Consider the following 11,381-nt stretch of genomic DNA (forward strand, 5'->3'; position numbering starts at 1 on the left):
CCTCCCACCCCTCGCCAGAGGCCGCTCCACCCCCTCCCCCCTCCCCTAGCTCGCACTCCTCTGGCCGGCGCACGAGCTTCGCGAGCTGGAACAGCGGCCAGCGCGAGCGAGAGGAGGAAGAAGGAGATCGTGCGGCTCTCGTGGGCAGTATGAATCTCAAACATTGGAAGTTAAGTTGAAAAAAAACTTCCGGAAGATAGATAGGTTTTTCGCACTTGGCCAGGCTTTTAATATATATGTACTAGCACCCTGTGCGTTGCTACGGGTAATATAAATTTTATCCGGATCTATATGAGAACACCAACTTTGTGCTCTTTCAGTCCGTATACAGACTGTGTCGTGACCGCGTGAGATATTGATTGTCCGGGTTCCGATTGGAATTCCGATCTATTTATCCGAGTTCCGATTAGGATTTCGATTAATTTGTTCGGGATCCGATTAGAATTCTGATTGACGGACCAAGGAATCATTGCTTATTTTTAGAATTATATAGTAGAGATATATTGTTAGGGTTCGATCAATCCCGGCCCGGCCTGTTTGCATCATGGTACGCATGAGCTGCGTACATACACACGTGCTAGATCTTTAGCTGTGCAATCATGATGTCGTCCATGCCGTCTCGCCGGGATTTAAAGATATATATATATATATATATATATATAGTGGAATAGTACACCCTTAAAGCAAGAGAAAAGGAATGGTGAAGGATACCCTAATAAGTGGACTCCTGGCTAGTCTTACTACAAGCATAATTTTTTCTGTTAATTTTGTAATAATTGTAACATATATAAAGTCGTTAATATGTAAACAGGTAGTGGGAAAATAACTAATTATTGGACAACGTCGTTAATATATAAATATATATGCCGCGTTTATTGGAGTGTGGAGAGTATGATCTGCTCATGCTATTTGCTATGCAAGCCCTAGCTACATGCTATACCTGAACTGAACTTGCAGATGCATCCATGCCGCTGGCACTGAAGCTGCTGCTTTCAGAATCTTCCGTATCTGGAATGCCTCCAGCCCGTGTGCTGAAAAGCTTGCTCGAATGCCTCATCCGTGGTGGATGCAGCTACTGTGGGAGCTGGACGCTCGATCCGGAGTGTAGTGGTCATTGCATGTCGCAAGTGTACCTCCACGATCTGCGACCGATCCAGCAAAAGCGGTGCGCGTACGTGGGCGAGCACATGGCTCGGAGATTTGATGCTAGGCTAAGGCTACGGATGTCCTCCTCCTCCTGCCTTCTTCCTCCTGTATAGTGTATACCCTGCCCAAAATATGATGCTCCGCACAGTGCGTAGCCGTGCGGTATTGCCGGGTCGAAATTAGCTAGGGAAGGTCACGGGTCGATACAATAATCCACCCTAGTTCAACTGTTAATTGACTAACTTTTCAGTTTGGCTATCTAGCTCAAACTGAAAAGTTCGTTAATTAATTCGCAACAATAGGGTGGATTCTTGTATGCCCCTGGATTAGTGCATGCCCGCCCATGGAACTGACAAAACACTCACCGATTCTTCATTAATAAACTCAGCAGTTCTTTGGTGCCAGGGGAGGGGGCGCCAGCAACCGCGCTTCGGATCGGAGCTTGGCGTAGCATTGCCAATGTATAGATGTTAGTTCATTTGAACCAGCTGTGCGCTTGAACGGGTTACAAATTTTTATGAGTACGTAATAGAATCTTGCTAATTGATTGATTTAGGAATTAGAGGTGACTAATGTTCATGTATGTACATATTTAGAATCATATAATAAGGGCACTTTGGGAAGGTTATTTTATATTATTTTTAATAATGGCATCTCCAAATAAAACCAGAAAAAGAATTAGATGAATTGGAAAGCAGCTGCACGTAGATACGGAACAACTACTTAATTTACATTTTTTATGAAATACTTAATTTACATTGGAGGAGTCCTGCTAATGCACGACGAGAATTCAGCACACACCAGAACGAGAACATAGCTAGCTGCAAACCTAATGGAGGCTGGAGCCGCCGTCGTCGCCACTCACACCCGTCCCTGCAGAGAACCAGATGCATGCCCAAGCAGCAGCATCTATACGCTTTGCTTTTGCCATGGACGGACTTATTACCCCCGCCCCTGTCTAGTAGCTAGCTAGCTAGCTAGCTAGATACGTAGCGCGTGCGCGTGGGCCTCAGCAGCAACCCGTGGATCCGATGCATCGATCCTACGACACCGATCGCTTTGACGCGTCCCCTCCCGACGAGCACCATCGGTTTGATGGGTCATGGATGGGACGGCAGGAAGCTACCAAAGCACCCGGCCAACCCCGCCAGCCACCGCGCGCCAGGCAATGTGCGCAACAGCTCGATCGACCGCGGGGCGCGCTCGCTTTCTCCGCTCGCCAACGGAACTAGCCCGGACCGCGCGGCATCCTTTCCCTTTTCGGCTTGTTGGCCACGGGAGTCGGGACCGGCCGCGCCGGCGCCCGGCCGGCCGGCCTGCCGGTCAGGAAGGAGATACGGCATGACGACTCGTGAGAGGATCGTCGGAGCTGTGCTGTGTGGTGGCTGTCGAGTGTGGAGGAGCGCTGGCGGCCGGCCGGCCGGCCGCCGGAGCGACCGGACCGGACAGGAGAAGCCGAGCAGGACGTACTATGGAGATGGACGGTGGTGGGATCGAGAGATGCTGGTGGCTGCTGGTGTGCTTCCTCCGATCCAATCTCCTCAGCTGTCGCGTCCTCAGCTTTCAGCTTTCAACGACGCGAACGCCGCAACGCGACGCGCACATTGGCGACGCCTCCACACTGTACCCGTGTCGGCTGTCGCCGTCACTAATCATCCAGGCTAGCAGCGGGCCGGGTCAACATTTTTTTTAGAGAAAAAGTCACAACCAACATTAGCATGGCCCAACATCCTGAGCTAGACCGGGCCCGGAATCCACTTACAGTTGGGCCAAATGTACTCAACGGGCCGGACCAACATTCTTCAAAGGCAGCTTGGTTTCTGTGATTCGGGTCCACGGCAACCGGCAAACTCTGCTCTCTCTTTGTTACTTTCTTTAAAAGAAAAAAAATATACTGCCGGTCTCGAACTTAGTTCGGGATGTCATCCTAAACCTTAAATTTTCAAAATGTATTTAGATCTCAAACTTATTAATCGTATCATGTGAAGTTCAAATTATTATTTTAAGTTATAATGTGAAAATGCTCAACTTATATGGAGCTTACATATGGATCCAAATTTTATTTTTAAAATTTTCTGCTCAACTCTTATATTTCTAAAAAAATTAAAATTTTGTTTTAGAACTTTATGCCGAATATTTTCTTTGCCAATATTTCCTCCAAAATTTATCTTTTTATTTTCTATCTTTTACAAATTTGATCGTACAAGTTTCTTGTTTTACAATTTTTGTATACAGATCTTTCGTATTTGAATATATTTGTATAAGTAAATTGGTATGAATTATTTTTATGCATATTTTTTTTATTTGAATAAAATATATAAATTTTGATTTAGCTTAAATAAATGTGATTTGTACTTCATGTGATACAATTAGTAATTTTAAAGATCTGAATATACATTTTAAAAGTTTAGGACTATTATGACATCTATCTTAAGCTAAATTTGAGGGCTGACGGTACATTTTACTCTTATGGTGGACGGACTGGCAGATTCTGCTGCTGGCATCTTTGGACATCATGGCTGCCTTTGAAGAAGAGCATATTTTAATCGAGATTAAAATTTGACGGCACGAGAGCAACTTCTGTCTAACTTTCAATAAACTTCCTTGGTAGATGCCTGACCTATTTATTTGCTAGTGGCCTCCATCTATCAGCTACTGGAACTAACCTATTTGAGGTATAGGTTCATGGTGCACGCTAGCTTGGATATCTTTGTACAACTCGTCACTAGTTTATCATCGAAATGGCAAAGCGAGATTCTTGTACGGCCAAGTTGCCTCGCCGTCACATACATGGAAATGTCCATCCTCTGACATTGCGTGGGACTGTCCAAGGCGGACGTCAGGGAAGACGCGTCTGCACCTACCGACTCCATGACTCCATCCATTAAACAAGGCAGTGTCTTTCACCTTTTTTTTTCTGTTAAAGACCTTATCGAACAAGAAACATTTTCTAGTTCTCTCTTCTAGTGGCACGGCAGGTCAGGGAATGCGTCTATCATTGTCTAATAAGCAGTGGGGATTTTTGTGTGGTGAACAGCTCTATCTCTCATCTCTGCGCCCACAAAAAAAACAGCAAGGAGTGTGTGTATGCATTACAGGATCAAACTTCAAAAACTCTTATCATGTTTCAACCTGGCGTTACCGGCCATGATTTTATGATTAGTCACAAGATTTTATAATGCACTATTTTGGTCAAATTCAGTTTTTAAAACCGATAGAGGTCCAATTTTGCATTAAAAAACAAAAGGAAAAAAGTTCATACTAAAGGAACATTCACATTTTAAAAACACCACCAGAAAAAAAAAGATTAGACTAGCAATCAAGTATGAATGTTGTAGGCGAAAAAGTCTGAATCTTGTAGTTTTAAAAAGCATGGTACTTCCTCCACTTTTTAAATAGATGGCATTTAGGACAAGCTATAGTTCCAAAATATCATATATTTAAAAAGGATGAGCATAGAAAGCAAACAGTTTTATATAAAACAATGGTTAGCAAAATGGTCTTGAGAGAGTTCTAAACTTCAAAAGGAACTATGATCTTAGCAATTCTACTATTTTTAAAACTGTCCAAATGTCTTGTAACCAAAGTATTTTGACCTGTTGCCCCAGCCATAACTTCCTCTTTTACTGGGTTTATGAAAATAGCTGCGTGACTGCGTCGTCCGCAAGCGAAGTTCTTTAACGGCCAAGTTGCCGCGCGATCACAAATGGGTGCTGCCTCCACCGAGTCCATCCATTGAACATGGCAGAGTATTTGTTTTTTTTGGTTGAAGGTCTTTCAGGAAAGAAAGAAATATTCTCTAGTTCTCTTCTAGTGGCACGGCAGCTCACTGTGTGCGACCATCATTGTATAACAATCAATGGGGGGATTGTTGCTTGAGAACCACTCTTTACGATTAGAGGGAGTGTATGTATCACAAGATCCAAAGTCCAAAGTCCAAAGCTCATCATATTTCAATCTTGTTTTACTGGTCTTGATTTCATGACCAATCACAAGATTTTATAATGCAATTTGTTTCAAAATTTAATTTACAAGACCAATCGAAGTCCAATTGCGCATTAAGAAAAAGGCAAGAAGAGAAGTCAACGTTCTCTAAAAACTTCAATTAGATTAACAATCAAGTTTTAATGCCATAGTTTTTTTAAAAAAAACATGGTACTTCCTCTGCTTGTAAATAGATGATATTTGGGACAAGCTGATAAGTTCATAAACATCATATATTTAAAATGATGAGCATAAAAAGAAATTAGTTTTATACAAGAAATGGTTAGCAAAATGGTTTTAAGAGAGTTTTAAAGTTGAAAAAAGGAACTTAATTTTAGCAGCCCGATGATTTTTAAAAATATCCAAATATCTCGTAGCCTTTTAAAACCAAAATATTTTGTCTTTCTCCAAAGCTAAAAAAATTGTATCCAAACTGGCCCAGCCGCCTCCCTCGCCGTCGCCGCTCCCCTCTGCTCTTCTCCCTGGAACTTCGATTCTGCGGCTTGACATCGGTGCGCTCTGTGCCGACCAACTCGCGTCGCTCAAGGTGCTGGGATGGCTTCAGGCTGCGGGAGGATGCGCGGCGGCGGCGTGGGGGCAGTAAGTCAGGCGAGTCCCGTCCGGCGGCGGCCGGGAGGGGTGGTGGCGGGCGGATGGGCGGCATCGGGAGGTGGGGACGGATTCGGACTGCGGCGCTTGGGACTGCAACTGGAGAGTGTACGAATGCGCCCCAGAGTCACAGAGAAGCTGCGAGTGAAGGGCGAAGGGCATGTTCACCGTTTCAAGGGCGCTCAAGGTAAACGAAAAGGGTGTAAAATCCTTCTGAACCCATTTCTGAAATGTGGCGCTTTCATGTAATTTTTGCCCTATAAAAATGCACTGAGGTAGTAACTAATTGTGACAGACATATATATAATTCTGCTGCAGCTGAACAAAAGAACCGATCTGGCGATCTGTATAAACCTGATTTAAATGTTGAGGATTAACAATAAAAGGTGCACTATTGAATGATACCTCATGTGTCCTGATGAGCTGACCTGCCCCGTTGAATTAATTGTGCATGATGGCTAGCTGACTGGCAACCTGTCTTGAAGAACAATGGAATACAGTTTTCTGGATTCTGTGTGGATTAAACAGCACTATGTAACTCCAAATATGGTTGCTTTGCTTGTAGGTTTTTCAGTTCAGATATCAAGTGAATTTGACCATTGGCTCTTCTCCATTTTTTTAAGCTGCAAGTGTACCATTCTTTTCTCCTCGATGTGTACAGATGTTTGGAGGTGGTTCTGTGTATGCTACTGAAAACATCAAAACTGTAGTTGCGTGTATGCTGCTGAGAACATGAAAAGATTGCGGATCCATATATAGCACTGCTAAAAGAACCTCTATTTTTATCCATGTATAGTTGAATCTGTCAGTTTATGTCCTTCCAAAAAATCTGTCCTTTTTATAATAAACTTGAACACGAGCGCTTTGCGTGTTCGAAAAAATAAGTGCGCTGAAACCTTCAGAAATTTCAGTTAAGTCCTATTCAGCAATCAGCTAAGGCAGGTGCTTTCTGCCTCGTTTAACAATCTGTTGCATTTTTCGGCATCTCAAGATCTATACTTTCAGGGCTTACTCTGCTCCTATTAAAAATAGAGGTCTGACTTTTGATGGTAGCAGTTGCTCCTCGACTTGTATATATGGACATTCACATGCTTCTTGACAATGCAACAGAGCAGGCCTTTCTTCACTAGCTATGCAGAGGCACCTCTTCTAGCATTATTCTACAGGTCTACTTTTATATGCTGTCTTCATACTTAGGGATGATATTGTGACCAATCATGTTTTCTCTTTTAAGCACAAATGCACAATCACAAATAGCTTATCATGTTATCATTGACAGGACAGCAGCTGTGTGACTAACAATGCCGCGAGCTGTTTCTGATGGAGGAGAGAACCTCAATGGCTCTGACGTTGGTGGCAGCCGGGCATTATCACACTACAGCATGGACAGCACTGGTTACAGCGTTAGCTTTCTGCCAAAGAAGAGCCTCCTCGAGGAGTTCTCCAGTGCGTTGAAGGACATGTTCTTCGCTGGAGACGATCCGTTGCGGCAGTACAAGGAGCAACCAAGCTGGTCCAAGAGGGTCTGGCTCAGCCTGCAGCATGTGTTCCTGGTGCTTGAATGGGGCAGGCACTACACCCTCAGCAAGTTCAAGGGGGATTTCATCGCTGGCCTTACCATAGCCAGCCTCTGTATACCTCAGGTACTAGACTCAGTGAACAACTCCATCCACTCCCAATTAGACGTCATTTACTTACTTTGAATGCTTGCATCAGCAGCATGTACACACTCCACTAATTTATATCATGTGGCCTAAACAAATGATAAAATGTTAATTATTTTTAAACTAGGATATTGGGTACTCGAAGCTTGCTAATCTGCCACCAGAGATTGGGCTGTGTAAGTGAATCAAACTTATCCTTTTCTGTTTGTGGTTTCATCCTGCATGCTACTTAGCATCACAACAACTGAACTGAACTGAGATGCCTTTTTTTTTTTTCCTGACAGACAGTAGCTTCGTTCCACCATTGATATACACTTTGATGGGCAGCTCCAGAGATTTGGCCATTGGTCCTGTGGCCGTTGTATCGCTGCTGCTCGGCAGTCAACTGCAGAATGAGTTTGATCCCAAGACGCACCCACTAGAGTATAGACGTCTAGCTTTCACCGCGACATTCTTCGCCGGGATTACTCAGGCTGCGCTCGGGTTCTTCAGGTTGGGGACCTTTGCTTGAGTGATGAACAGTTTACATGTTAGTTCTATGGCTGAACTCTGCTACTGCAGGCTGGGGTTCATCATAGAGTTCTTGTCTCATGCTGCCATCGTTGGATTCATGGCCGGTGCTGCCATCACCATTGCTCTTCAGCAGCTGAAAGGGTTCCTTGGCGTAAGAAAGTTCACTACCAATACCGACATAGTCTCAGTCATGAAATCAATCTTCAAGAGTGCTCATCACGGGGTAAGTTGCATAGTGTCGTACGTTAATCTCAGACGTTCTGCTCATTATTCCAAAGAGTGGTAGGAGTATCTGAGATAACTTGCACATGGTCGTTGTATAAATAGTGGAACTGGCAGACGATATTGATCGGTGCATCATTCCTGGGATTTCTTTTGGTCACGAAATATATTGTAAGATAAATGACAAATACTACATTTTCCAGAATTTCACCTTGGTTATCCTTACTATTTATGCTGACCACGCTATTCTATTGGGGTAACTGATTAGGGGAAGAAAAAGAAGAAGCTCTTCTGGATGTCCGCTACCTCACCGCTCATTTCAGTGATCATATCAACCTTCTTTGTGTACATAACTCGTGCAGACAAGCATGGGGTTGCAGTTGTAAGTTGCCACGTAGTTTCTCTGTTAGAGAAGACAGCAAAACACTAGAAGTTAGCAATGAAGCTTGCTTATCACTGATTTCAGGTCAAAAACATAGAGAAAGGCATCAATCCGCCTTCAGCTAGCCGCATATACTTCAGTGGCCCATTCTTGCTGAAAGGATTCAAAATTGGAGTAGTAGCTGGATTGATAGCCCTAACGGTAAAACAAAGTTCATTTAATTTCAAATTGGAACAATGTGCTGACACTTTTGTGAACTTTTACCAGGAGGTGATTGCAATTGGAAGAACATTTGCTGCCATGAAGGATTACCAACTAGATGGGAACAAGGAAATGGTGGCTCTTGGAACCATGAACGTGGTAGCTTCATTGACTTCGTGCTACATAACCACAGGTAACTACTGTTTCAGTTTAAAACAAATGACAAACGGCTGTATACATTCTTTCTGACAAAAAAAAACTTTTCATCATAGGCGGTTTCGGGCGATCAGCGGTCAATTGCGCGGCTGGCTGCAAAACAGCTGCGTCCAATATTATTATGTCAATTGTAGTACTGCTTACGCTGTTGTTTATTACTCCGTTGTTCAAGTACACTCCCAATGCCATCCTCTCTTCCATCATCATATCAGCAGTGCTTGGCCTAATTGACTACAAGGCATCATACCTTATATGGAAGGTTGATAAGTTGGACTTCTTGGCATGTCTGGGGGCCTTTTTAGGAGTTGTATTTTCATCGGTGGAGTATGGCCTGCTAATTGCAGTATGGATTAAACCATTCTGTTTTGTCACCTGCAATTGAACTCCTCATACATTTGAAAAGGGCTCATGATTGTTTAATTTATTGTTGAATAGGTTTCAATTTCAATTGCCAAGATACTTATCCAAGCGACACGGCCAAAAACAGCCTTGCTTGGTAACCTTCCAAGAACAGCCATATATAAGAAGATTGAACAATACCAAGAGGTTACCACAGTGCCAGGGGTGGTAATTGTTCAAGTGGACTCAGCTATCTATTTCACGAACTCCAACTATGTTAAAGAAAGGAAAGAAGTCCTATGTTCTCTGGTAGTAATAGTATTTTGATTTTTCATTGTGTTCTTCTTTTTCACAGAAATGTCATGAACTATGCCTGTGAATTATACTCGAATAATTTAAGTTGATATGTGTGCATAGGGGAAAAAAGGAACAAATAACACACTAAAGCTAGCACGAGTTCTCATGTATACCTTAGTGTATATATGATATATCTAGTTAATTGTGGCAAATTTGGAAATTGTTTCTTCATTAGAAAAAAATAATGGGGGTTGACGAAGCTTCAGAATCAAATCCAGAAAGTCACCTCATGCTAACATTTATGATTTCAATCTCTTTCATGATAAGACTGCACGTCAAGCAACATATTATAGCATCATGTTCAGTATTCTAATAGCACTAGCATGTTCTTTTTCTCAAATTAGCTACAAGAAAACAGTGCAGGCTTCATTTTTTTTTGTCTCCAATTCTCAGAATCTTGAGGTGGCTGGAAGAGGAGGAAGAACGACAACGACAACAGAAATTTCCCCAAATTGAGTTTCTGATTGTTGCGCTATCTGGTAAGAACAAAGTCAATTAGTTCCCTGTAAAAAATACTGCATATGTTTATTGAATTTCAGTTTATTGGTTCGTGATGCTGATGTGTTACTCTTCAACAGCTGTGGTTGACATCGACACAAGCGGAATCCTCGCCTTGGAGGAGTTGCTCAGAGCATTTGAGAAGCGCAAAATTCAGGTGAAACATTAAAACTGGCCCTAGGATTCTGGGATCGGTAGCAATCACCCCTACTACCGCAAAGGCCTTCACTAAAAGAAAATCATTTTGCCTGTCACTTACAGCTGGTCCTTGCCGACCCCGGACCAACAGTGATTCAGAAGCTCCGCGCAGCAAAATTCACTGAACTCATTGGTGACGACAAGATATCCCTGACGATTGGAGATGCAGTGAAGAAATTCGCTCCAAAGGCGGTGGATAGCGTCTGATGAAGATGTCCCAAGTCATCTATGGGTGGATCGCAGACAAGCTTCAACTACTTTTATATCATGCTCCATGTCTGCAAAGTGAGAATCTATGCAGCGGAGCAGCATGACTGTAACTAAAACAGCTTGAAAATGTACGGGTACTAAAGCAGGCCTGCGACATGGTGTCGGGTAAGGAGATGGTGAGGTAGGCTAGATGGATTTCCGAATCGATCAGTGTGACTCCGTGTGTGTTAGCATTGCAAGCACTTTTGAGTTTGATGGTGGAGCGATGCTTGGTGATTTAACGAATCACCGCCCACCATAACAAAAAAGGAGGTGCTTTGGTAGTTTTTGCAATAAATAATTAAATAAATAACAAAAGAAAATTACCACCACTAGTTTTGCAATAAAAAAGGTACTCCCTAGTCCCAACATACAAGGCAATCTTTCACCAATAATCAATCTAACAATATGAAAAGTTTATGCTACAAAAGAGGTTACACTGGATTTGTAGTTGGAAATACTTTCTAATGATCAAGCTTTTGTTGCCACAAGCGATATATTATAAGATAATTAGTGGCCAAAGTGTGATCTTAAACCAGGTCAAGTCAAGTTGCCCATTATATATTTGTTTTTGAAAGGAAGATGCCCATTATATCTTGGCACGGAAGGTACAGGCACGGATCATATTCATCTTATTAATATACGATGATTTCTTTCAAAAAAAATAATAAACGATGAGCAATCCTCATCTGAAATGTTCGTTTGTAACCTATTGGGCCGATTTGTGTACTCGTCCAAATGTGTTCATCGGGCCCGACAAAGATTGTGGGCCTCTACAAATCGGTTCTCGGAGTCCATGTACC

At 42.8% G+C, this 11,381-nt stretch overlaps 1 protein-coding gene across 8 annotated transcripts; it reads left to right on the forward strand.

The window, feature by feature from the left end:
- The first annotated feature begins 5,557 nt into the window (after window positions 1-5,557).
- LOC112876636 (sulfate transporter 1.2-like) lies at window positions 5,558-10,862 on the forward strand. 8 transcript variants are annotated; one of them, XM_025940786.1, is made up of 15 exons: window positions 5,558-5,926; window positions 6,058-6,905; window positions 7,019-7,382; window positions 7,531-7,579; window positions 7,688-7,895; window positions 7,965-8,139; window positions 8,244-8,309; window positions 8,407-8,520; window positions 8,605-8,721; window positions 8,788-8,914; window positions 8,994-9,280; window positions 9,373-9,563; window positions 10,027-10,112; window positions 10,212-10,288; window positions 10,393-10,862. In XM_025940786.1, the coding sequence occupies exons 3-15, from the start codon at window positions 7,041-7,043 to the stop codon at window positions 10,534-10,536; spliced, it is 1,983 nt and encodes a 660-aa protein (XP_025796571.1). In that variant the 5' UTR covers window positions 5,558-5,926; window positions 6,058-6,905; window positions 7,019-7,040; the 3' UTR covers window positions 10,537-10,862. The 8 variants fall into 8 exon arrangements, 7 of the variants coding, with proteins under 7 accessions (XP_025796571.1, XP_025796570.1, XP_025796573.1 ...); XM_025940785.1 differs by having other exon boundaries at window positions 6,305-6,905; XM_025940788.1 differs by having other exon boundaries at window positions 6,850-6,905.
- Window positions 10,863-11,381: the final 519 nt, after the last annotated feature.

This window comes from Panicum hallii, chromosome 9 (assembly GCF_002211085.1).
Source record: "Panicum hallii strain FIL2 chromosome 9, PHallii_v3.1, whole genome shotgun sequence".
NCBI classification, from domain to species: Eukaryota; Viridiplantae; Streptophyta; class Magnoliopsida; order Poales; family Poaceae; genus Panicum; species Panicum hallii.